The following is a 27,664-nucleotide window of genomic DNA, read 5'->3' as shown; positions in this document are numbered from 1 at the left end:
CCGCTCACCGCAACTGGAGAGGGCCGCGCGCAGCGATGGGGAACCAGGGAGGCCAAGGATAAATAAATAAAATAAAGTAATTTATTTTTTAAAAAAAGGAGGTGCTCAATAAAGATGGGGAATTTGATTAATTAGCAAAAGATTGCTCCTATTCTTCTTTAACTGCATTTAATTCAAGAGCTGCCTCATGCTCTGTTACAGTAAGCAGGCACTACTAACCAATTGCTACTGACCAGCTCTTGGGCTACTAACTGGACCAGCCAAGATCTCCCTGCAGTATGACGAGGGTCTGCATTTCAGGGTTTCCGTACAGCTCCTGAAGCTGGAGCAGAGAGAAGGGGTGGGGGCCTCCTACCAGGTGCCGGGCGGGGACGGGCAAATGAAGGCTCGCTCTGGGGACTGATCACCCCACCCCTCTGCTGGCCAAGACCTCCTCCTCTCTGCAGGTCCAACTCAATCAGGGTGCCCCGGAGGCCAATCCTTCCCCCGCCAGAATCACCCACCCCTTTCCCACATTCTCAGCTGCTGTACCGCTGAGTGGTAACATGACGGTCAAGAGCAGGGTTCTGGCGCAGGGAGGCCTGAGTTCGAATCCTGCCTCTGCCTCTTGTCATAGACTCTTAGAAACTCTGCTGGCTGCGTGAGCCTGGGCAGGTTACTGAGCCTCTCCGTGCCTCAGTTCCCCCTTTTTTAAGGAGCTCTACCTCACAGGGTAGTTGGAGGGACTGAAGGAGGGAAAAACAGCCAAATCAACACTTCTCAAACTGCAGCGTGCTCAGAAATCATCGGGGGGCCTGTTAGGAGCAGATTCTGATACAGTGGAGCTGGAGTAGGTCCAAACTCCCTTGTGGATGCTGTCAGTCCCTGGAGCAAACCCAGAGGAGAGCAAGGACTTTGGGGCTTCCGCATATAGTACGTGCTCAGTAAAATGTATCTCCTGTAGTCACTGTCATGTGACCAAATGAGTCTGCAGAGGGCTCTGTATCTGTCCTCCCGCTGGGATTACGTTGGAATCTTTTCAGATCTCTGCGAGACCCTGACTTAAATCTGTAAACATAAATAAATAAAAGTCTAATTTTAAAAAATTAGCAGCTACCATTTCTTGAGAAGCCACTTATTTTCTTCCATTTAATTTTCAACACTCCCCTGCACGTTGGGCTGGGGGTGGCAGGGGCTCACTGCACGGAGACCCTCGCAACCACCGAGTTTCAGGTGCTCCCCAACACACTGTCTGTAGCCTCCTAAGAATAAAGAGCAACTTCTATAAATCCTGTAACCCTTCTTTGAGCAGCACGGTCCCACCACTGCCCTGGAGCTGGTGTGCTTTCAAAGCATCAGTCGGTTCACAGTAAAGTATTTCAAACGCCACCACCTGGGACCCAGTTTGGTCCAAGATACATTCTGTTAACATAGCCCAAGACTGGAGGGGCCCTCCCGTGCACCCCATGGGGAGACTCTAGCATCCCCATTTAGTCAGGAGGAAAATGAGGGGCAGAGAGGTTGACCAGCTTGTCTGGGGTCCTGCTGGCGTGCAGGCTTCTGTCCACCCCAAGAGGACCAGCGAGGGCCCGGGTGGGAGGGGCAAGGGCTGCCTCCCCGTTGCCGGGCACCTCCACCCATGCAGATAGGATCTTGCCCTCATCAGCCGCTGCACCAGGGGCCCAGCAGCCCCTGCCATAAAGGGGCCCTGGGAGAACTTTGATGTGGTGGAGGATGGAGCCGGCCTGACTCAGAAGCCGGGGCCAGCTGTGGGGGAGGGGAAGACCCACACCCAGCCTTCAACCGTGGTCTCAGCCTCTCTCCAGTCCACTTGGGCCCCCCAGGTAGTTTCAGTGTAACTGTTCCACCAAACCCTTTTACTCCTGATCGCATTTAAACCTCACAAAAATCCTTCGAGTTAGGTACAACAATCACTCCCCATTTTAGAGGTGGGGAAACTGAGGCACAGAGAGGCTAAGTGACCTGCTCAAGTGGCAGAGCTGGATTCAAGTCTAGGCTCAGCTGATGCCAGGGCGGGCCTAAACTTATTTATAAGCACTTTAACCAGAGGGTGACCAACCATCCTGGTTTATCTAACACTGAGGGGCTTCCTGGGATGAGGGACTTTTAGGGTTTTTTTCTCGGTTTTCTTGGTTTTTTTGGTTTAACTTATTTGTTTGTTTGTTTTATTTTTCACTGTGTTGGGTCTTCGTTGCTGGACTTTCTCTAGTTGAGGCGAGCGGGGGCTACCCTTCACTGCGGTCCGCGGGCTTCTCATTGTCGTGGCTTCTCTTGTTGCACAGCACGGGCTCTAGGCGCACAGGCTTCAGTAGTTGTGGCATGTGGCCTCAGTAGTTGTGGTGCACGGGCCTAGTTGCTCTTCGGCACGCGGGATCTTCCCGGGCCAGGGATCGAATCTGTGTTCCCTGCATTGGCAGGCGGGTTCTTAACCACTGCGCCACAGGGAAGCCCGGGACTTTTAGTTTTAAAACCAGGACAGTCTCAAGCAAACCAAGGCAGCTGGTCACTCTATTTACCACTCTACCCATCAATAAAAATAAAGATAATAATAACAGTGAAAGTAACAGCGGGTGAAAACCACTGAGCACTTACATGTGCCAGGCTCTGTCCAAACCCCTGAAGCAGGATTTTCCTTGACTCCTCACCACACAGGCCTGGAGGCGGGGCTTTTGTTCGCCTCCCCTCCTCCCCCATTTCACAGATGAGGAAACTGAGGATGGGGAGGCTGCACAACTTGCCCACGGTCAGCACCAAGCAGAGGGCACACAGCCTCTCGGATGGCAGGAGGGTCCCACTCGCCACGTCCTGAGGCTCTTGGACTGGGCCAAAACAACCCCAGGAGCCATGGTCCGCTTTCAACACTGACCTTTATAAGAGCGATGCCTTTAACATACATGACACGGGACCAAACTACTGTGGCTGCAAATCGTCACAGGATTTCTAAAACTATGAACTTACAATGTGCCACTTAAAAACTGGGTGGCCTTTGGGCGAGTTCCTGTACTCCTCTGGGCCTCAGTTCCCTCGTCTGTAAAATGGGGATAATAAGAGTCCTCTCCTCACAGATGACAGTGAGCATCCTGTGAGATCACACTGCAGGGCTCAGAACATGATGTACAAAGGAAACACTCAGTAAGTATCAGCTATGATTATTAATGGTTGTAGTGGTACTGGTATCACTGTGTATTGACATCACATGCAGCGCAGTTTTATGGAGACCATGTAAGCAAGATAAGGCACACTCCCTCTTTCAGCAACTCTCCATGTCTGTGTGGATAAATGATGTCAAACTGTGAGAGGCCAGGCCCGGCCGGGCCCTCCCCCTCGCTGACAAGCACTGAGATGAGACCCTCCCAGCCGCCCACCCAGCAATAGCCGTCTCCACAGAAGCAAGTCCAGACCGGCCCACCACGCAGCAGCACCCAGAAGGCTCCTAAAACCGTCCATTAATGGGATCCGTTCTGGCCAAAGCACGATCCTTTAGTAGGTGAGAGCCAAGGCAACAGTTTCCGCCACATGGAAACTGGCTTTCTGCTCAGACACCAGCCCAAATCCTGAACTTGGCCACTCCTCTCCCCTTCTCCCCATCCATCTACTTTCTTCACAGCAGCCAGAGGGATTCTTCTAAGATAACTCATTCACTGTGACACCCCCTGGCCAAAAACCCTCTGCTGCTCTTAGAATAAAAGCCCAGCTCCTCCCCTGGGCTCCGTGTGATGCAGACCCCACAACGCTGTTCAGACCTCCTCCCGCACCCACTGTCCCCTCACTCACTCCACCCCAGCCCCACACCGGCCTCCCTGCTGATCCTAAAACTGGCCAAGCTCATCCCTGCCCCAGGGCCTTTGCACAGGCTGCTCCCTCTGCCTGGAACACAATTCCTCCTGCCCTTCCTCCCATGGCTGGCTTCTTGGCAACCAGGTCCCAGTTCAAAAGTCATCTCACCAGACAGGCCTTCTCTGATCATCAGATCCAAAACAGCCCCTAACACTATCTAATTTATATCCCTGTATTACGGTATTCATAGCACTTGTCACCTGCAGGATTTTTCTTGTTCATTGTCCATCTCCTCCTATTTAGATGCCAGGTCTTTGAGGGCAAGGATTTTGTCTGTTTTGCTCTCTGTTGCTTCTCCAATGCCTGGCACCTAGTAGGACCTTAATCAGTATTTCCTGACAGTATGAAGACATTAGAAAATAAGATTCCTGGAGCTTAAAATGTATCTAACACAGTAGATCACCTATTCCCCGTGTGACAAGGGCTCTGAGAGAAGACAGGCAGTGCAGAGAGCAATGGGGAATCTGACCCAGCCCGGGGAGGGGGAGGGACGAGCCAAGGAGTAGAAAGTACTTTAGACCCTCGCCCCTCAGAGTGTGGTCCCTGGACCAGCAGCACGGGCATCTCATCTCCTGGGAGCTTGTTACAAATGCAGCATCTCAGACCCCACCCCAGCCCTGCTGATCCAGAATCTGCATTTTAATTAGACCTACCCCAGGCAGTTCTATGTAGAGTAAAACTTGAGACATCCTGGGTTAGACCCCAGGAAGAGTAGGCAATAGCAGGCATGTCTGGTTCAGGGTGTCCCTGGGAACCTTAAGACCCAGGGCAGGCCTATGAAGCCACCCTCATATAAAAAGTGGCCTCCCAGCACCACAGGCCAGAAAGAGTGGTGAGGCCCATGGGGGTCCCTGAGCATCCTTCCTCTCTCAGGCCCGAAATAGGATCCGAGAAGCCCAGAGCCTTGCATATGTGGCTGGGGAGGGAGAAGGGGGATTAGAACCCAACAGATTTGTGTGGCAGACTTCCTGAGAGTCACACCATCTGGAGCCCCTTTGTGATACAGGGAAGGGAGGACAGTGGAGAGGCAGTGAGCCGGAAATATTTACAAAGCATGGGGCAAGGGGGCAAAGGAGGTAAGTGCAGGGAGAGGCAGGGGGCCACCTGTCACCAGGAAACCTGCAGCACCCCCTCCTCCACCTCCCAGCCGCCTGCAACAGACAGGGCCACACACCCCAAAAACTGCTTAGAATCTATGTGAATCCACCCTTTCTGCAGCTCCCGGAGATGTGACCTCCTGAAAGTCAACCCTGAGCCCTGCTCTTGGTATATGTACCTGTGGAGAAGCTGATCCCTCACCTCCATCGATAAGGATGAACACGTGACCAAAGCCAGGCAATCCGAGTTCTGGGCTCCTAGATAAGCAATACTTGGTTCATGGATGGGTACATGTCCTAAGGGTCAGGCCAGAGAGCACCTGGATCCAGCTATGCCTGAAGCCATTTTTCCTGAGTCAACTGAGCCCATAATAGCCTTTTTTTTTTTCCTTAAGACTCTGACTTGGAGTTTCTGTCATTTACAACCCAAAGAGTCCTGACTAATATATCTGTTAAAGCACTTACCACACTGTAATGTCATTACTTGTGTCCATTCTCTCCCCTGGATTAGAACTCCTTGAGGACACAAACCATTGTTTGATTTAGTGCTGTCCCTGATGCCTAGAAGAAATCCTGACATACAAAATAATCTCAAGAGATATGGGACAATGAATGGGAGGCTCTTCCTTCCTTCACTCTACAAATATTCACTGAGCACCCTCTGTATGCCAGACATTGTTCTAGGTCTGGGAGCAGCAGGGAACAGGGAGACAAAAATCCCTGCCCTCCAGGAGTTTAAATTCTAGTGAGGGGAGAGCAGACAATTATCAAACAAGTAAGTAAAATCTAAGTGCAACGGAGAAGGGGGAGAGGGAGCATGGGGACGAGGTGTGCTTTTAGATGGGAAGGTCAGGGAAGGTTGCACTGAGAAAGTGGGATATCAGAGCAGAGACCCAAAGACGTAACAAACCACATGAATACCTGGAAAGTGTTCTAGAGCAAGCAGACAGTAAGTGCCAAGGCCCTGAGGCAGGAATGTGTCAGGTATGTTTGGAGATGAAGTCAGAGAGACAGACACGTGGAGCAGGAAAAACAGATACTGAAGGGCCTCCTAGGCCATCATCAAGGCCTTGACATTTACAGCAAGTGAGGTGGGAGTCACAGGAGGGTTTTGAGCAGAGGAGGAACGTAACCTGACTTACAGACAATGTGTGTGGAGAGCCACCTGTCAGGAACAAGGGCAGAAGCAAGAGACCAGGGAGGAGGTGACCACAACAGTCCCGGCAGGAAACGATGGCGGCTGAGACCATGGTGGCAGCCGCAGAGGGGTGAGGAGTAACCATATTCTGGATGCTTGTTGAAAGTGGAGCCAACTGGACTTTCTGATCGTTTGGATGCAGGATGTAAGAGGAAGAACAGAATCGAGATGGCCCCAGGGATGAGTCTGAGCAGGTGGAAGGATGGAGGGACCACTACCTAGACAGAAGGGGCTGTGAGCAGGGCGAGCTGGTGAAGATGGGGTGTTGGCAATGCCCGCTAGACACCCAAGGAGAGATGTCATCATCATCTGGATACAGATGCCTGGAGGTCAGGGCAGAGGTCAGAGTAGGAAATATAAATTTGGGAAATGTCAGCAAAGGGATGGCAGTTAAAGTGATCGAACAAGACAAACTCAATCACAGAATGAGGATAAAATGACAGAGGGAGAGAAGGAAGGAGCCATCCCCAGCCCCCTGACACTGGGCTCCCACTCCCACCGGTGATAAAGAGTAATAATGACGTCAGCTCCTCCTTCTAGAATGACCTGCTGTGGACAAAGGAGCTGCACATCCAACATCTCACCTGTGTCCAAGAAAGAGGCAGGGGAGGATACAGCACTGCCCGCCCCACTCCATCACCCAGCTGAGGAATCTGAGGCTCGGGGAGGGACAAGGCTGTCGCAAGGTAATCCAAAGGCTGTCAGCTGGCAGAGCTGCCCGAATCAGGCCCCTGGCTGTTGACACCATGTGCTGCTACCAAACACAGCTTTTCCTGAGCGGAAATAAAAAGGATCCCCCCCCCCGCCCCTCCTTCCGGGGCTGCCAGCACAGAGGACGTGACAAAGACTGACACATGGGGAGGGGGCTGAGAACATACCTTGGCCCGAGACATCGAGACGTCGTGGTGACTGGCAGAGGACAGTGCTGGCACCCAGCTGGGGAGCCAGGAGGGGTGGCCAGCACCCAGCTCAGGCCTGGGTCTCCAGAGTCTCCCCAGCATCGAGGTCTCCCCACTTCTTGGACTTACAGGCCAGCCCCGAGCCCCGAACTCCACCTCCCTCCCCCAGGGATGGGGCATCCCACTCCCACCTCGGTGACGACACCTCTCCGAGCCGCGATTTCCTTGTCTGTAAGATGGGCGGCAAACAAAGACATGTTTATGTCATCTTTTCATCACAGCAGCTCATATTTGTTGAGCTTTTAATGTGTGCCAGACACTGATCTAGCCCATGGTTCTCAATCTCAGCACTACTGACAGTCGGGACCAGATAATTCATGCCACGGAGGTGGTCCTAAGGCACTGCAGGTTACTTAGCAACATCCTTGGCTTCTACCCACCAGATGCCAGTAGCACCTTTCCTCTGCAATTATGACAACAAAAACATCTGCACGCTTTGCCAAATGTCCCCTGGGGAGCAAAACGTGCCCTCGTTTGGAAACCCCTGTTCTACGCACAGTTCTTCACTGACCAGGATGTCAGCTCCACAGGGGCAAAGATCTTTGTCCATTGGTCAAATCTGGGGCCCAGATTTAACATAAGGGGCCTGGATTCAGAATCTTGTTCAACCACCCCATTATCCTGATTCTCAAAGGACTATGGGAGGGTTTATATGACCCAATATTATGTACAGGTCCGCCACACATGAGTGAGAAGCCAGCAACTGTCTTTTTTTAATTGTCAGTTTGTCTTAATTTGAAAAATAATGTGTTCATTATAACCAGTGAACAATGCAAAAAGAAATACAAAGATAAACAAAATATCTTTCTCTAAAACCCTCCCCATTCTCAGCCCAAGGCCACCAATGTTAATATCCTGGGATACATCCTACAGTGCCTCTCTCGACATTCGTAAATACCCATCCAGAGGGTCTTTTGGCTGTTGGGTTTTCTCCTGCAAAACTGGGATCACCCTCTACACTTGACTCGCAACTTAACCTTTCTTGCTCAACAGTACAGCACGTACAGCCTTTCACATCAAGAGAAGAGATCTAGTTCATTCTTTTAAACAGCTGCCCAACATCCCAATCATGGGTGAGCAAAAACCTTAGCCTTTTCTCTGCGAATGAATACCCAAGTGGTTGCCTTTTGTGCGGGGGAGGGCCATGATAAACAAAACCGAAACAAACAGCTTTCTGACATCTTTACATACTTTTTCTTCTTGGTTCTACAGGAGAGATTCCCAAAGGAACTGATTCAAAGGGTATCCTGGGTTTTCACTATTGAAAACATTGCCAGACTACAACATGATAAATATCCTTAACACGGCTGTACGTTAGATATGAAAGTTGTCAAGAGAGTAAATCCTAAGAGTTCTCATCACAGGGACAATGTTTTCTATTTCTCTTATTTTGTAGCTCCATGAGCCGATGGATACTCACTAAACTTATTGGGATCATCATTTCATGACGCAAGCCAAATCATGACGCTGTACACCTTAAACTTATCCAGTGCTGTATGTGAATTACATCTCAATGAAACGAGAAGGAAAATAAATAAATAAGAAAACATGGCCAGACTATTTTTCCCAAAAGACAGCAGCATTAATACTCCTGACAGCAATCCTATGGAACTGTCCATTTCCCAGCAGGCACACCAGCACTGGGTATTATCACTTTCTCTGTGTGTGAGAGCGAGATAATGGTAATGCTACAGAAGGTACTGTTGACTGATGTGGTTTCTCAGCAGAAATGCGGCTCCACGTAGTTCTCGTTCCACAAAGTACTACCAGTTCAAGAGCATTCTGGACCCACATGAGGCTAGATGATTGTGCGGGAGCAGGCTGTCCCTCTGCAGGGCCCTGAGATGTCTTCCTCCCAAGCTCCTCCCCATCCTTGCGAGCTGCCTCCTGAGCCTGCACCATCCTCATTTCTGAGATGGATTTCACACCCAGGCATAACAAAGATGTCTTTGTCACTAGGAAAGAGGGAGCGACTGTTGCCAGAACATTCTGGGTTCTGTTCATTCAGATCTCCGTGTGTGGGGAGGAGGAGGGTAGAGTTGGGCAGGGGGACGGGATGCTTCCCGCTCTGGGGCTACCTCATGGGTAGATGCCTTGGGCAGAGCTGGAGCAGCCCCAAACTCCCTGTCGTTCACTCACTGGTTTACTCCACAAATATTTGCTGAGAGCTTACAACGTGCCAGGCACTCCGGGAAACACTTCACATTTATCATCGCATGTAACTCATGCCCACAGCCTGATAAGAGAAGTAACACCATTAACCCCCGTTTTACAGATGTGAAAACTGAGGCTCAATGAGATAAAGCCAGGACCCAAGGTCATACAGCTAACGAACAACACAGGAGCACAAAGGAGGGGCAATTAACTAACTTCTAGCCACCTGTGGAACACCCCAGACCCCAGCTGCCATGTTGTTCCACCTGGTCTACCATGCAACCTCCTCCCTCTGCCTCCACCCTGCCCCGCTACAGTCCATTCTCCACTGGTAGCCAGAGGGATCCTGTGACAGCTAAGTGAGATTCTGTCCCTCCTCTGCTCAAAAGCTCCAAGGGCTCCCACCTCACTCAAAGTAACATGCAAAGTCCTTACAACGGCCCACGAGACCCTGTACAATCTGCCCACCAGCCTCCTCCACCCTTCTGTTACCTCCCTGACTTCACCTCCAATTCACGCTTCACCTGGCTCACTCTACTCCAGCCACTCTGGCCTCCTTGCTGTTCCTGAAACATGCTCCTGCCTCAGAGCCTTTGCACTTGCTGTTCCCTGTGCCTGGAATGTTCTTCCCCCAGATACAGAGGTTAAGCCATTTTCCTAAGGTGACAACACCTAGAAGGGGCAGAATCTGGATTCAAACCCAGGTTGTATGGCCTTAGAGAAGACAAAACACACACGATGGAGCCTCCAATGAGAGAAAAGGATGCTGTGTGACCCTCAAGCCTTTCTGGTTGCTGAACCTCTCTGAGCCTCTGTTTCCTCATCCATAAAATAGGCAACATTGGAACATCTTCCCCGCCAGATTCCTGGGAGGTTATGCTGCTTGAGACATGTCCACTGAAGACATCTCACACATGTGGATGCTGATGCTATTATTAGATCCACGGAAAGAGCCAGAACAGTCAGGGAAGACCTCTTGAGGAAGCAGGATATGAGCAAGGCTTTGAGGTAGGATGTGGAAAAGCCACGGGGCACTGCAGGCAGCCCAATTGACAACAGGGTTCCCTGTGACCCAAGACTCAGGAGAAGGTAAAGGCTTCCAATCTGGGATGATGGTACCAGCACAGAGGAGGAGAGACGCTCCCAGCTGGCATCCCTCCCCTTCTTCTGGTCCCAGCACCCTGGAGTCTTCCTTCCAGAAACCGTGGCTCCCCCACTGCCATGTGGTACAGGTGGGCCCCTCACCCAGACCTGGCCAGTCAGTCTCAGTGATGGGCACATGACTCAAGGCAGCCAATCAGAGGCCACCCCAGGACAACAGACAGACCCTTCCTTAACACAAGCCAAGCAATTCCCGTCTCTGCTGAAGGCAGTTTAAGCTGCGTTTTCTGTCACTTGCAACCAAAGAATCTTGACAACCAGCATTTGCTGATCTTGTGAGCAAGAGCAGTGCTATTACTGTTGTTATTATAGTTATTGTTGTTTTAAAACCTTCTAGATTTGGGAGAAACAAAGCAGGGGAGAGGTTTCCACGGGGCTGCACAAGCGCAGGAAGACACCAAGCCTGACTGGCATGGTACCAGGGTCCTGAAGTCCAAGAGGAGGCCCCAGACAGTAGCTGAGGGACCCCCTAACACCCTTGTAGGAGCTCACTGCTTCCTCTCTGGGATTTGCACCCCAGGATCTCCCAAAGAAGCATAAGTACAGAACAAGATTCAGGAAATAGGACAGATGAATGTGGCAACCTCCAGTTCAACAGCTGATGTTGCAAAAAAGAAAAGAGAATGATTGCCCACAGGCCACAGGAAATGAAGTCAGGATAAGAGAATCACCCTCTAAGAGACAACCACCTTCTCCCCCTCTACTCACCTCAGAGAATAGAAGGACCACCCACAAACTACCAAGATGTATCTCAAACTCAGCTGCCTAAGTGGGGAGGAGGGGGGACTGGATGGGTGTCCTTCGTAATGACAATGAAAATCACATCCTTTTAACAAAAAAGCACTTTTTTTGCTTATTAAACACATCCTTCTTCCAACGGGAAACCTGCCCCTCCTTTGTTTCTTAAAATATGTAACCCTCTTGGTCTGGCTTTCAGTTTTCCATTTGATAGAAACAACGGCTGGAAAAAATATTCCAACGTCCTCTTAACTGTATTTAAAAAAACAAAAAAACAAAAAAAAGCAGAGCAAGCACAATGATAAATGGCAACCAATATTTGGTTTCAATGTCAGGGACATTACAGAAGGGTGGAGACTGTGGCAAACTGAAGACTGCAAGCCCTGTCTAAAGAAGGCAGCTGCTGTTCAGCTCCAGCCAAGTGTTGGCCTGCAGGCATGCAAGCTTGATGTGGGCAGATCTTCTGATTATTTAAGAAATCAGAAATATAAATTTTTGTATGAAATTTCTTGATTTTTCAATGCTGGCAACCAATTAAAAAATTTTAAAACACTGTACAGGCCTGACAAAACCTATTTACGGGCCTGCGCTGGCTTGAGGACCCCCAGTTTGGAACTCATGGTGCTATGGACCCATGGAGGATGAATGATAGTACGACAGACAGACAGGCACAGACACACAGACACACACATACCATTTATGGTCACTAAAGTTACAGAATCTGAAAATAAAGTTTCCCAAAGGCATCCTCTAGGCACACAAGATTCCTCCAACTCGTCTGGACACAACTTAAAGCTCCCTCTCTGCCCTCCAAGCATCTGGGCTGTTGGACAAAAGCAGAACAATCATGGGATAGGAGTCTGCTTTCAATTTCAAGTTCCATCTCACCCACAAACTCAACTGGTAAGCCTGGACCAAGTCACTGAACAGTTCTGGGCCTCAGTTTCCCCTTCTGGAAAAATGAAATGAATGAGTGAGATGATGTCATGGTCTCTCTCAGCTCTTACAACCCGATTCTAGGATTCTAAGTGTCAATGATTTCTTTGGGTTAGTAAAGACCAAAAGGCCCGGGGCTCCCCTGGTGGCACACTGGTTAAGAATCCACCTGCCAATGCAAGGGACATGGGTTCGAGCCCTGGTCCAGGAAGATCCCACGTGCCACAGAGCAACTAAGCCTGTGCGCCACAACTACTGAGCCTGCGCCCTAGAGCCCGTGAGCCACAACTACGGAGCCCATATGCCACAACTACTGAAGCTCACGTGCCTAGAGCCCGTGCTCCGCAACCAGAGAAGCCACTGCAATGAGAAGCCCCCGCTCATCGCAACTAGAGGAAGCCCATGTGCAGCAACAAAGACCCAACGCAGCCAAAAATTTTTTAAAAATTTTTAAAAAATACCAAAAGGCCCTAAACCAAAGTTTCTTCAGCCCCCAGTTACTGAATCAATAAAAGAACTGGCAACTTGAACAAAGACGCATGTACTCTGTAATTGTGAAAAGCTGAAATCTATGTAAATGCACAATATAAAAGGAATGGTTAACTGATAATAATTTTATTAGTATATTATATTATGTTATTATAATAATTATTATAATTATAGCTAATGAATACGGAGTACTTACCATGTGCCAGGCACTGTTTTGAGAGCTTACAGATCTTCCGGATCTTAATTCATCTAATTCCCCATCAATCTAAGAGGTGGGCACTATTTCCGGAAGTGAGGCATGCCCAGGTAAAGCAGCTTGACCACATTACACAGCCGGTAAGTAGCCAGGATTTTGTTGCAGGATGGGGGACCCCTTCCAGGGCCCGAGAGTGGGCTCTTGTCTACACCTGGAAATGAACTGTCCGAGGAGACACACGTGCTGACAAAGCAAGAGACTTTACTGGAAAGGGGCGCCTGGGCAGAGAGCAGCAGGGTCAGGGACCCCAGGAGAACTGCTCTGTCACGTGGTTCGCAGTCTCAGGTTTTATGGTAATGGAGTTAGTTTCCGGGTTGTCTCTGGCCAGTTACCTTGCGTGGCCCATAGTCTGAGTCTGGGTCCTTCCTCGGCGCGCACGCATCTCTCAGCCAAAATGGATTCCAGCGCGAAGTACTCTGGGAGGTTGGTTGTCTCCTCCCTCTTCAGGCCCCTCCCAAATTCTTCCGGTTAGTTTTCCACAGCGGCACCGTGTTCCTTATCGGGACCGCCGGTTGTGAGACAGCTCAGGCGAGCGGGCTTGGCCAAGGTGGGAGGTTTCAGTCAACAGTTCCCTAACAACTCGACCTGAACAGAGCGGATCCAGAGCCCCACGTTTCACTACGAAGCCATTAAAGGCTTAGTGATGAAGAGTGCTTGGCAGGGACACGAGGAGCTGCACAGAAGGGGCAAGAGAAGTAAGACGAAACATCGTGTGTGCGGTGTGATCACACCTCAGCTCGAACAGAACGCAAAGAGCAAGCAGGAAATGTACCAAAAGGTGAAGTGACTGTTTGGAAGGGTGAGATTTTTTTGCTTGTCTTTATTTTCCAAATGTTCTACAAAGAGCAGACAGCAAAAACGGCCAATGCATGGAGAGCATCCCTGGAAGCCAGCTCTGTGCCCAGCACCTACTATTTTACTCCACCTAACCTTCTCCTGTCAGCCGCCCCCCCCCGGGGGCCCAGATGTTTGCCTGCCCTGTGACTGCTGACTCACCAGCATCTACAACAAAGCCAGGCACTCAGTAGACACTCAATGAAATGTGTGGACAAGAAGAAGCCTACGGGGGAGAAACAGAGATTTCCCCTCTTTATAGCCGAAGAAACTGAGGCCCAAGAGGCATTTGCCCAACGCCACAGAGCAGGTAAGTAGTAGCCTGGGACAAGCACTGGCAGAGCCACATCTTAGTGGAGAGTTCCTACTACCCACACAAGGCTAAAAGTCACACACAGTCAAAATCGCCAAAGAAGGCAACGAAATATGATGCATGATCCAGGATTGGACCCTGGACTGGGGATGGGGAAGGAGGGGAGGGGAGGTATAAAGAACATTTTTGGGAAAATAGGTGAAATTTGAATATAGATTGCAGATTGTATAAATTTTTTTTTTTTTCCGGCTGTACCGCATGGCTGGTGGGATCTTAGTTCCCCAACCAGGAACTGAACCTGGGCCCTCGGTAGTGAAAGCGTGGTGTCCCAACCACTGGACAGCCAGGGAATTCCCATGGATTGTATAATTTACTATCAGTGTTACATTTCCTGATTTTGTTCAGTGTCTTGTGGTTATATTAGAGAATGTCCGTGTTCTTAGGAGATACATGCTGAATTATTTAGGGACATCACGTCTGCAATTACTCTCAAATGGATCAAAGTAATAATAATAATAATGTGTGTGTGTGTGTGTGTGTGTATGCACACATATGTGTGTATGTAGAGGGCAGGGGAAGTGGGAAGGAAGGGAAAGACGAGGGGAGAATTTTAAAACAAATGTAGCCCAGGGCCAATTGGTGACTTCAGGTGAAAGGTATACAGGGTGCTCTATATTCTTGAAATGTCAAAACAAAAAGCTACCAAAAAATTAACTTTGAAAAAATGCATTAAAATGTCCACAAGTACAGCACACTGGAGTTCTACGTCTAGACCCCCGAACATATGTAGAAACGTATAACATATACAGCCAGGTACATACATAAAACATCATTTTATCATACTTGGTTCCATAAGAGAGAGCCTGTAATTGAACGGACATAAGGGAATGGGCTTTTGACACACACGCCCCCACTGTATTTATTACCTTTCTGATCGAGGGGAAATAAACCTTAAAAGACCACCCAATCGACAGCCTGGCCAGCCATCAGCTAGTGGCTGGAACCACACAGAGCTCCCTCTGCCCTCCCAGCGTGGTAAAGGCAGGAGGTCAAGGTTGCCAGCCTGCAGCCACTCCCCACGCTGGGGTCCATGCTCCCCAAAGTCAAGGAACCAGGGAGGCCTGGTGGCAGGAACCAGGAGGGCCTCTGCCACAGAGTGCACCCCATTCAATCCCTTTCACTCACACATTCACTCCCTCGACCCACACTAACAGAGCACCCATTATGTGCTAGGTGCTGGAGGGGTGTCAGTGAACACAGCAGACCACATGACATATCCTAGTGGGGTAGACAGACACTAATCAAGTAAACAGACAAGATTACTTCAGGGAGTGACAGGTACCAAGAAGAAAACAGGTGTGGTGATACAGAGACCGTGACTTGAAGGCTCTCTGAGGAAGTGACACTGGAGTTACAGCTGAACAAGAGGGAAGGACCCCTGATGCATGGCACAGTTAAAGGTGATGCAGGCAAGAGGAACAGCAAATGAAAAGGTTCACCAGCCTAGCAAGTTCAAGAACAGAAAGAAAGCTGATGGGACTAGGACATAGTGAATGCAGGGAGAGATGAGGTTGGCATGGTGAGCAGAGTCCAGATCACAGAGGCATTGTAAGCCACAGCAAGGAGTCTGGATTCAATCAACCTCAATTTCCTGCTCCCCTTACCTTTAGCACAATGGGGATGGGGAAGAAGGAGATCCTTTTTGATTGCCATTGCCTCATCAAACAAACCAGAATGAAATGGCAGGATATTAGACCTAAACCCAACCCTGTCAATAATTACATTAAATGTATGTGAGCTAAATAGTCTAATTAAAAGGCAGAGGTCCATCCTGGACAGGGCCAGAGAGGGAAAAAACAACACACAGTGGTCAAGAACATGAACTTTGGAATCAATCTGAGTTCAAATCCACCACCTACCGTGGTGGTAAGCAGAAGCCTGAGATGGCCCCCAGGTGTCCTGCCCCCTTGTATACATGCCCTGGAGGATCTGTTCTCATTTTGTATAGGTGGGACCATGCAGCTGAGTTCATTCCTGTGATTAGGTTATGGGAAGGGGCTATGTTTAAGGGGGCACATGACAAGGACCTGAGGGCAGCCTCTAGGAGGTAAGAGTCATCACAAGCAAATAGCCTGCAGGAAAATGGGGACTTCAGTCCTACAGCCACAAGAAACTAAATTCGACCAAGAACCTAAGCAGAGGCCCCCAAGACTCAGACAAGACCACAGTCCTGGCCAATACCATGACTGCAGCCTCGTGAGACCTGGAGCAGGAAACCCAATTACATCATGCCCGGAATTCTGACCACAGAAACTACAAGGTGATTATCAACAGGGCTGCTTCAAACTACTAACTGTGGAGTAATTTGCTACACGGCAATAGATAACGGATACGTCCTCTCGTGATCCTGGGCAAGTGGCCTCACATTTCTGGGCCTCAGTTTCTTCATCTGCACAACTGTGAGACTACAAAGGAAGCAGGATGTGTAACAGCCTCACCCAGGAAGTAGGGAATGGTTTATTCCATGTCTACTCAAGTCTGTGGAGGGATTTCAGAGTCGGGTGCTGGGGGGGCCTTAACGCATTTTTGAGAAGTTGACCATTTTTTTTCTATCCTTAAGTGGGTTCCTTAGGGAAGGAGATGGCTAATCTCTTCTAGCTCCAAATGCCAGTCATCCCAGAGATGCCCTTGTTCCCAGCTGCCTTCAGAGTACAGAGACCAGGAGTCCGGGCCAAGGGGCCACTTGGTCCAAATGAATTCAGTTGCTTATTTCAAGCCCCAGGAATGATCTGAGGCACTTTTTTCAAGATGAGACCCTGTAACTGTCCTTGTACAAAAAATAGGGAAATACTAAGAATGTAAAACATAACAATAATTTTAATGAAAGAACGACCACCATTGACTGGAGCCTGGCCATGTCCCAGACACTGAGCAAAGTGTCCCAACCCATTTACAGATGAGGAAACTGAGGCCCAGAGAGGGGAAGCTCCTTGCCTAGGGCCACACAACCACTGAGGGGCAGAGACACAATTCAGACCCAGACAGTCTGGGCCAGACCCTGCGCCCCAAAAGTCCACACAAAAATATTTAGCAGTTATATAAATCAAGATAATCACATTATTTAAAAAATATATAAACATGTATACAGGGGAGAGGCTTTTTCTTCCCTTCATTCAACAAATATTTCATGAGGACCTACTATGTGCTAGGCATTGTTCTTGGTGCTGGAGAGAGACGGTAAATTAAAAACCACCCAGAGAAAAGGAGACAGGAAGTGGTGAGTGGGGGTGGAGTACAATTTCGAATTAGAAGTGGGGGGGTGGTCAGAAAAGACCTCATGGAGACCATGACGTTTGAGCAGAGGCCTGAAGGAGTGAGCCACAGGGATACTGTAGAGGAAGAGCATTCCAGAAAGAACAAGTGAGAAGACCTTGAGGCAGGAGCATGCCAGGTGCATCTGAGAAAGGGCCAATGTGGCTGGAGGGAAGTGAGGGAGGGACTGAGAGCAACAGGAGATTCTGGAATTAGATGGCGGTGATGATTGCACAACTTGTGAATACACCCCAAACCACAGAATTGTACGCTTTAGGGGGTAAATTTTACCGTGTGTGAATCACATCTCAATTAAAGGAAAAAAACTGTATGAGAAAAAAAGATGACTAGGAGAGGGATGGGAGAAGTGACAGGGGCTGATCATGCAGGACTTTCCCGGCCACTCTAAGGACGTGGCTTTTACTCTGAGGGCGGTGGCAGCCACAGGAGGGCTTTGAGCGGCACAGCGGCATGACCTAACTTAAGTGCTAACTAGACTCCTCGGGCTGTGTATGGTGAACAGACCGTGGGAGGCAAGGGTGGGAGCAGAGGAGGCGACGGCCAGTTCCAGATGGTGTGTCCCTGGGCAAGTTACCCTGTGTGCCTCAGTTTTCCTCATCTGTGAAGTGGGTCTGAAAAAGACATTTCCCCCAAGGGCAGAGGTGAGAGCTGACACCAGGTAAAGTGCTGTTATGACGGCTGTGAGTGGAGGGTGGAGTCCAAGGTGCCACCTAACAGTTTTTAATCATACAAATCAGTTTCTTGAACAGAAAACAAGGGGTGCCCCCTCCCTCCCGGGAAGCAGGAAGCCATCTCACCCCCCAGGGGCTCCTCAGCCCACTAAGACTCAAACCCAAACTGCTCACCATGTATGTGAGGCCCATGCCACCAGGCCCCCGCTGCCCATGCCAACCTCACCTCCCCTCCAGTCACCCTGGCCTCTTGCTATTCCTCAAACAAGCCAAACATGGTCCTGCCTCAGGGCCTTGGCACATGCCATTCCCTCTACCTGGAACACACTTCTCTCGACTCTTTCCACAGCTGGTTCCTTCTCTGTCACAGGACTCAGCTCAGATGCCACCTCTTCAGAGAGGCCTCCCTTGACCACCCCATCTCAATAGATGCCACCGTCCCTGTCACCAACATATCCCCATTTTATTTCCTCCTTGGTGCACCCACTCTCAAATTGTGTGGACTTGAGCAAGTCACTCAACCTCTCTGGGCCTTAGTTTCCCCACCTGCAAAATAGGTATAATGACGGTCTCTACTTCAGAGGGTTATTGCAAGGGTTCAGAGAGATAATTCACATAGTACCTGGCACACAGCAGGGCCTCAGTGGACTAGTTTATCATTATTACACCTCTTGTCACTTTCCCAAGTGACCTCTTTTTGTACTGTCCGAAGATTCTATGAGGGCAACAACCTTGTCCATCTTGTACTGGCCACATGCCGACACCTAGCCCAGTGTCTGGCACTTAGTAGGTGCTTAACGTCCGTTTATTGAGTGAACAAGTGAATTTGTGAATGAAAGCACTGACTGCCCACGCCCCGCTCTGACCCTGGCCTCACCCCTCCTGGGAGTAGCCCCTTGCAGAAGCCACCCACCCTCTCCAGCGAGGGGAGGAAAGACCTCAGATCTCCGTGGCAACTGGCCACCTGCCTCTACCAACCTTCAGTGGCCCTAGTCCCGCCAGCCTGAAATAGCCTCACCTCCCCTGGCCCAGAAACAAGGGATCGGCTGTCAGCTCCACCCTGGGGAAGGAACCAGGCGGGTAAACACAGATTGTGTGTCTGACCACAAGACAAAAGAGGGGCGGGCAGGCAGATCCTCTTCTGGTCCTCCAGGAGCCGAGAAAATAAAAATAAACCTAAAAGTCCACACTCGGCTGGGAGGTTGGAGGGCTTCCCTCCTTCCTCAGGGCTTCCTTCTGCGGCGAGTACTTCCGGGAGGCCGACCGTCCCTCAGCACTCAGCTGTGCCAGGTGCATGCATGACTACACTCAATCCTGGCAGCCACTCTAGGAGGGCTGCAACCATCTTACAGATGGGGAAACCAGGGCTCGTAGCGGCAAAAGGACTTATCCAAGGTCACAGGGCTGGGTTTCAAACCCAGGCCATCTGTCTGTAGAGTCTGTGCTCTTAACCATGAACCCAAGACACACTGCGGAGTGAAAAGAACAAACCGTACCATGCCATGTATGTAAACACATACACATTTACACATACACATCAATGCTATACATGGCTATGTAGGCCTGTAAATGCCCTAAAATGGTCTGAAAGCAGAGCTGGTGGTCAAAGGAGGTTTTAGCCAGTGATTCCCAGCCCGGGGCTATTTTGTCCCCAGGGGACATGTGGCAATGTTTAGAGACATTTCTGATTGTCCCAACTGGGGGAAGGGGATGCTACTGGCATCTCGTGGGTAGAAGCCAAGGCTGCTATTAAACATCCTGCAATGACAGGACAACCCCACGACAAAGAATAATCCCGCCCAGTATGTCAATAGTGCCGAAGGTTGGAAGATGGAGGGATTCACCCCAGACCAGGTAGTAGGGCTGGAAATGCCCCCTGTAGAACCTGTTTGAGGATGTTGAATCCAGGCTAAAACATAAATCGCCAGAGAAGGCCCCCAAGCCCTCTCCCCCCAGAACTCTCGGGTTGGAACCCTGACCAGCTGCAGAGTCACCACCCTTCACCAGGGCTCACCTCCCCCTTGGGGCCGCAACTTCTGCAGGGGGTCCCTCCAGGGGGGCTCTCAGACCCTCCACCCCCTGGCTTGCTCACAAGTTCTTTGTCTCCTAAATTCTGGGGCAAGAACCAGCTCTGACCTCACCTGGTGCCTGCGAAACAAAGCCAGTGGGACACCATACTCTGGTTGCCCACCTCTCACTAGGGTTCCAGCCAGAGAACCTGTGTCTATTGGAAAAAAGAAGAGAAATCACAGAAATCTGGGAGGTAAAGTTCTGCAGCAAGGCATGGCTTACTTCAAAGACTCAACTCTTGCAAAAGCTTTAAGAGAGGAGCAGCTGTAAAGCAGAAAGGATGTGGGTTTCTTAATCTGAGGGTGTGGCCCCAAGCCCAACAGCTCTTCTGCTCGCTGGCCTGATAAAGGGGGATACTCTCTAAGAAAGAGATGCCCCTTGAAGCCTCCAGAAGCCAGGAACACCAACCCCATCCGTCTCTTCTTAAAGTGACAGAGAAATGGTCACAAGAGCAAACACCAGAATAATAGTGAATGGGTGTCCGGGATGCTTATTTGAAGAGCACTCGCATTCCAATGCACGAGTTCTAGCATCCCTGAGTCATCTTTCTCATAAGGACAAGGACCACGTTTGCCCTGTTGACGGCTGCATCTTTGTGGCCTAAAACACTGCCCGGAATATGCAGCAGGTGCTCCCTATACACATACACACTGAGAAAAACAGTCTAATTTCTTTATGGCTTTACCTGTACGTAGCTCTGTTTGCAATACACAAAAGATGGGCCTCATCTAACTCTTGCTGATGCTTAGGTTTTTATCAGCACAAAATTTTCACTTGCTTCCTGAAAATGTTCAGCCCAATACAAAGTGGCCTGGTCCTGGCCCTCTAGCATCCTGAAGCTCAGATAATTTGGACCTTTTGGCTTAATTCTCACCCACCTGGGCAGCCCAGAGGCCTCACAAAGACAGTCATTTGGGTCATGAACACAGCACCATGTTGGGGCAGTTAAGGGTAGCGGTAAAGAATGGGGGCTATGCAGCCAGACTACTTGGGTTTGAATCCCAGCTGGGTCAGGCTGTGTGACCTTGGGAAACTGACTTGGCCTCTCTGTGCCTTTGTTCCATTTGTAAAATGGTAAGCACAATAATACCTGGAACTTTTGAGCTGACACACAGAGAATGCTTTATACGGGGCTTACAAACATCTAGCACTACGTAAGTGTTAGCAAAAGTATTATTACTATTGCTGTGCATTCATCTAATAATCATGCTGAAAATACAACTCCTTCCATCGGTGATTTGTAAAAAATATATTCTCATACATATGCATAATTTTACGTGGAAAGGGCATTACAAACAGCCTTTCTTAGAACGTTTTTTCCTTTTTCATCTTTCTGCTTGCCTTTCTTCACAAGATATACATCTTTCCATCTTTTTCTCCAAACTCCTGTAATGTTATACATACAACGTACATCATATTATGGTTAGTGCTTTTTTTTCCCAAGGCGGAACTTCTTAGCATCCTACTTTGCACAACACAAGCTTGTGAAAACCCCCCACATCACTGGTTAGGTCATTCTGTTTCAGTGACCGCGGAATTTAAAACGTAGCCCCACCCCCCACCCCCCCCCCCGTCCCCACTCCCCAGCACTGCTCCCTAGTGTCAGACTAGGACTACAAAATCTTAAAAAAAAAAAAAAAAAAATAGTGACAACACAAAACCACAGTTTCTTGTTTTGGCAAGCAGAGCTCCAATGAAAAGAAAAGCTTTCGTCTCCTAACCCCAAAAAGCAGAACCACAGAAAATATTCTGGGAGCTTTCTGCCCACACCCCCTGATCCTCAGGGACCCTGGCCCAGCCAGCTCAGGCAGACCCTCTGGGTGCCTGAGAGTGACAGGTCTCTGTCCTCAGGCAAGGGGAGCCCTTCGGGGGAGGCTGCTGACCACTCACTCCCCACGCAGGAGTCTCTCAGCTCATCCGCCCAGGCTGGATGGCACACCCATCAGGGGACCCACTGGCACCTACCCCTGACGACAGACCCCCCACCCCCCTTGCAGGCAGAGACCCCAAACCAATCCAACCAAGAGGCAAGTGGGTTCAAGGCTCACCCGGCCTCTCTTTAAGGGGGAAGACTTTGAGCCCCAAAGAGACAACCTCAACTGCCCCCCATTGCTGCACATCCTCCAAAAAGCCACCAGAGCATTCTGGGCACCTACTTGTGCCTGGCACAGTGCTAAGAGCGTTAACCTCAGGCTCACTGAGGATTCAACAACACCCCTATGATGCAGCAGGTGCTGTACTATGCCCATTGTACAGATGGGGAAACTGAGGCACAGAGTAGGCTGGTGACCTGCCCGGGGCCATCTACAGGCGGTGCAGAGTAAAGCCAGGATTTGAACACCAGCAGCCTGGCTCCAGAGCCCCACATTCAACCCTCACGCCGTGAACAGACACGGAGTGCAAAGGAGGAACCCAGCAGCCTGACGTTTCCATTCTTCTAAGTTCTGCCCGCTGTGCGGAAGAGAGAACAGGAGTCACAGAGGGGAAGTAACCAGAGGAAGCAGAGGCAGAGGGTAAGGGTCACAGAGACCTGGGTTCGAATCCCAGTTTTGCCACCCTAATAAGGCAGGTGTCAAGCCCTTTATAAGCCAGATGTGGTCTGCGAAGTGGCTAGGGACATGAGTTCTGGGGTGGGCAGCTGTCTCCATGACCCAGGGCAGCTCACTTAAACTATCTATGCCTCAGTCTCCTCATCTGCCAATGCGGATAAGGACAGCATTTCCTTCGTAGGGGTGTTGGACAGATCAAATGAATTGATAAGAAGGGTAAACAATGAATCAGTGTCAGCTCCTACACAGTAATGACTGTCACTGTTATTATCATTATTAACACTGCCCAAGAGTATACACGGTGCGGGCTTCCCTGGTGGTGCAGTGGTTGAGAGTCTGCCTGCCAATGCAGGGGACACGGGTTCGAGCCCTGGTCTGGGAAGATCCCACATGCCGCGGAGCAACTAGGCCCGTGAGCCACAACTACTGAGCCTGCGCGTCTGGAGCTTGTGCTCCGCAACAAGAGAGGCCCGCACAACGCAATGAAGAGTGGCCCCCACTTGCCGCAACTAGAGAAAGCCCTTGCACAGAAACAAAGACCCAACACAGCCAAAAATAAATAAATAAATAAATAAATAATAAAAAAATAAATAAAGGAATTCCTTTGAAAAAAAGAAAAAAAAATCCTTTGTGCTCTACCTGTGCATCTCTCCTAACCCCTTACCCCTTGGTACCCACTCATCTTCAAAAAAAAAAAAAAAAAAATACACGGTGCACCCAACACAGCCGGGGCTTCTAGATGTTGAGATCCAAGGTTCAGCCAAAACCTGGGGCATTTTCTCCCACAATCTCTATGGGGTCCCCCAAGAGAAATCCAGCATCCATACAAGAGGGCTGTCCTTGCCTTTCCATGACTCTTCAATAAACACACAAAATACAGCACCAAAGTCATCAGTCCCCATCGGAGATAGGGGAGGAGGTGCAATCCAGTTCCTGAAGGAGGTGGGCAATGATGGGGAGATTCTAGAGGAACCAGAAAGCCCCAGGCCTGGAACCAAACAAAACCACTGGTTCCGGAGTGCAGATGGTCAAAAGGAAATTCACTCAGAGTTCCTGTCCTCCTTTCAGTGCTGACTCATATCTCACTTCCTCCAGGCAGCCCTCCCTGACTACTCCTGCTTGCTAGATGCTAGAATCCTATAATCTTAATCATCTGTAATATTTAATTATCATATAACAATTAATGATAATAACTAATATTTAGAAATGCCTTACTACCTGCTAGGCACTGTTCTAAGTGCTTTATATATATTTATATAACTCACTTATCCTCTTAAAAACCCTATAAGATCTATTATCATTCTCCACTTCACAGATGAGGAAAGTGAGGTTCAGAAAGGTCAAGCCACTTGCCTAAGGTCACACAGCCCCAGGACCCGACCCCAAGCAGTCTGGCTCGAGCCCAGCCTCCTACTTGGATTTCTGTAAACACCCATTTCACCACCCTTGACTAGAACCTGGCCCTCCTCTAGAGCAGGAACTTAGAACTGGCTTTTCTGCATTTCGCACAATGCTCAGTCTACCCCCAAAGGCTTCACTTCTACTGGCAACAGGACCTTAAAACAAGGGACACAAGGAGGCCAGGGCAACCCTATGAGACCTGCCTCTGCCACATGGAATTAAAAGCAGGGAGGGATTACCCAGCATTCTTCCGAGCGGGAACAAGCCCTTAGTAAGTATAAAGGCTGGGAGGAGAGAGTGGGAAGACAGGAGAGAATCACAGCCTGCAAGCTGCCAGCCTCGCTGCCATGGAAAGCCTTGGTAATTAGCAGTTGGTGAAGCTCTAAGCCCTGGGTTTTCAAAACTGAAAGATCTTGGGTTGTTTAGGGACCGTTTCCGATGGAGCCAAACAAGAGAGGTCTCCTACAGCTCACAAATGAGGTACCGCTAGTCAGGTTACACAACCAGGTGTCCCCAAGGCACCAGCTTGGGGACACCCAAAAGGACAAGGCAGAAAGAAAGCCTGGATTCCCCTTCCCTCATTTGACAAGTGGGGAAACTGAGGCCAGGACATGTGCACGAGTGATCCAAGACGTCCAAGTCGGAACCAGCTCATGTCAAAACTGACAGGTCAATACAAAAAAAACAAAAACAAAACTGATGAGCTCAGCAAATTCAAAGTGTCAAGAAGATAATATGGAAGTAGAGAAATCTTTTTTTTCCTGTTTCTTTAATAATAAGGATGGTTGATTCCAATCAATTTCCATCATTCCAGCTTCCTCAGACTCTACACATGGACAATTTAAAACCACAGTTAACCCAAATGCCATCTCTGTCTGTTCTGAAAGGCACCACACCATCCAGAGCAAGGATGTGGGAGGAAGACGTATATTTTCTTTCCTATTAATATAAAAATCGGCTTGTCTTTCCTCTTTCCCTTCCAGACTGAGAAGCAGGGAGTGGCTAGAAGGAGAAGTGAGGAGTTCCCTAGAATCTGACGTTGCTCAGAGATACCAGAGCTGTCTACATCTTTAATTCAGAAACTGCCAGCTTCAAACTGAGCAGATTCTTTTCTTTTCTTTTCTTTTCTTTTTTTTAACTGTGAGAGAGGGAGGGATGGGAAAGAAAGGCCAACCCTGCCTCATTCTCACAGGCCTTTCTAGAAGGGTCCTTTAGCCAAATGGTTTTCAATGCCTCTGCACAACTCTCCTCCCCGCCCATCCACCCCTCAAAACACACACCTCTTTTCACAGAGAGAAGGGCTCTGTCCTCCTTGAGTTAAAACTCAGACCTCACACAGCCTCAGCTGCACCCCCAAGCCACAGGGGACCCCAGAGGATGCCAGAGTCTCCCTCTTTCCCCCCCGAGACTGGGAGCTGTAGAGCCTGGCTCTGGGGTTTCTGAAGGAAACACCATCCGCCCCCGCCCCCCCCCCCCAACCAGCCCTTCCTGAACCAGGATTAAAAGACTTCCTAGAGCAGAGAAGGGAGTAAATGAGGTCCCAGCAGGAGGTTTGGAGATTAAAGACCTCAGAGTCTCCTAATTTCCAGCAAGGCTCACCCCACTCCCACCCCCTAGCCACTTTTCTCACTTCCTAGGAGAGTAGGGAAGTGGCCCCTTCCTCCCTCTCACAGAGAAAAAAAAAAAGAAGAAGAAGAAACAAAAAAAGAAATGCAGCCGAGAATAGGGGTTTGGAACACTGGCTGGGACTGCCCTGGTTCAAAATCCGGTATCCCCAATTAACCAGTCGTTTGATTCTGGGCAAGTTACTCAACCTCTCTGGAGCTAAACTCTCCCATCTAAAAAATGAGGGAAATATTCGTCCCTACTTCATGGGCCACTTGTGAAGGTTCAACCTTCTCATGACAAACGTAGGCTCCTGGCACATAATAAGCGCTCAGTTATTTTACAGAATCTGACGCTGTGGTTTTGCAACTTGGAGTTGGGGATGGGGAAGATGGGACTGAACCTCGGAGTCGTGAGTTCGAAACCCACTGTCCCCAAGCTCCAGCAAAAGCGTGTGTGTGGGAAAGAGGGGTCCTACCCCAGGGTTTTGTCGACTCTGTCCCTACTCCGGGCTTTGGGTTTTATCCTACTCTACTGGGCGCTTAGGGACTCTGGGCTCTAGGATTTCTAGGGTCCGTCCTAGGTGAGTAGTCTGTGATGCACTAGGTGGCGAAAAAATCCCCGGGAAAAAAAACGCACAAACCCAAGCTCCCGGCGCCTGGCTCCCAGAGACCCTGCCTCACGGATGTAACTAATTTTAAAACTATTTGAAAGGCGGAGAGGGAGAAAGAAAAAGACAAAAGGGCAGCGTGCCGTGGGGAGAAACGGAGTGAGGGAGACCCCGGGTCGGGGCCGGCCAGGGAGGCGACAGCCCAGCTCTGGAGGAGGCCGCCCTCCCCACGTCTGAGGCGATTCTCGCGCCGCCCGGGGGCCGTGGCCACAGGTTGTGGGGACCACCCCGCGCCGGAGGCCCCTGCGCTCCGCAGCGGGGCTGGCGGCCGGAGCGGAGGCTGTCCCCGCGCTCCCCGGGCTACACTCACCGACTGCAAGAAGCGCAAGGTGCCCACGTAGTCCCTCTCGGTGCCCAAGATCTCGTTGAGGACGCAGAGGCGGAGGCGCAGCTGGCGCTCCGACTCCCGGGCTGCCGCGCACTGGCCGGAGATGGGCGCAGCGGCGCCGGGTGCCCGGGGGTCCAGGTGGGCACCGTCCCCAGCCCCGTCGCCGCTGGGATCGCTGCCGCCGGGCACCTCCATCCTAGCGCGGCCGCGCGGCACCGGCTCCTTTCCCCGCGCGGAGGTCGCGCCGAGCGGCGACTCAGGCGTCCAGGCACCCCATCCCGGACGGGGCGCGCCGGCGGGCCGGGCTCAGCGGCGGGCCCGGCGCATGGCGCGGCGGGCGAGCAGGCGGGACTGGGGGCGGGCGGCCCGGGCCGAGGGCGGAGGCAGCGCGCGGAGGCTGGACGAGGGGCGGGAGGGGGCCGGCCCTCGGGGCTCCCAGACGGCCGGCCAGGCCGCCGCCTCCCCCCGCCGCCAAGGGAGCGTCTGCCAAGTGCCACGCCGCGCTCGGGCCGCAGAGGCGCTCCGCGCGCGCACTGGGCCCTTTGGAGACGCGCCGCGGCGCTGGGCTGCTACGTCGGAAGCTCGGCTCGGCCTGAGCTGGGCGCCGGGGGCTCTTGGGCGAGAATCTTCCGCGAGGGGCCCCGCGGAGCCCCGAGAGTCCGAAGCAGCGCGCCCGCCGCGGCCAACGCACCAACTCCGCGCCCGGACGCGTGGCGCCCCCCCGTCCGCCGCGGGCTACGCCACTCCCACCCCGACACACGCGACACCCACCGCGCGCAGCACAAACACGCAGGTCCGGCCGCCGGCTGCCGCCGCTCGGGCTGAGTCAACACCCGGTTGGAAAAGCTGGCAGCGGAGCCGCTCAGGAGCAAGCCCTCCCCACCACGCGCGCCCCCGCCGGCCCCGGGAAGAAAGCGGTGACCCCAGCCCCTGCCTTTGGGACACCCAGGCCTTTGGGTGCCCTCGGGCGCTGCCACGACCTTGGGAAGGAAGACGCACGGCTCTCTCGTTCTCTCTCTTACCCCCTCTTTTCTCTTTCCCCTTCCTTTTTCTTTCCTTCCTTCT

The 27,664-nt window shown here is 50.9% G+C and overlaps 1 protein-coding gene across 3 annotated transcripts in view; it reads right to left on the bottom strand.

Annotated features, from left to right (window-relative positions):
- PREX1 (phosphatidylinositol-3,4,5-trisphosphate dependent Rac exchange factor 1) overlaps window positions 1-26,902 on the bottom strand; it is a 192,513-nt gene extending 165,611 nt beyond the window's left edge. For 2 of the 3 annotated variants that reach the window (XM_059896182.1, XM_059896185.1), the window contains exon 1: window positions 26,582-26,902. In XM_059896182.1, coding sequence (XP_059752165.1) covers window positions 26,582-26,794 — 213 coding nt within the window. In that variant the 5' untranslated portion in view covers window positions 26,795-26,902. Of the gene's footprint in view, window positions 1-12,765; window positions 12,818-26,581 lie in introns of those variants that run through there. The other variant, XM_059896184.1, reaches the window with a different exon arrangement.
- Between the last annotated feature and the right edge of the window lie 762 nt (window positions 26,903-27,664).

The sequence above is a fragment of the Balaenoptera ricei genome, chromosome 15, assembly GCF_028023285.1.
Source record: "Balaenoptera ricei isolate mBalRic1 chromosome 15, mBalRic1.hap2, whole genome shotgun sequence".
In the NCBI taxonomy this organism is placed as follows: domain Eukaryota; kingdom Metazoa; phylum Chordata; class Mammalia; order Artiodactyla; family Balaenopteridae; genus Balaenoptera; species Balaenoptera ricei.
This window is presented reverse-complemented; position numbering and strand designations above follow the sequence as displayed.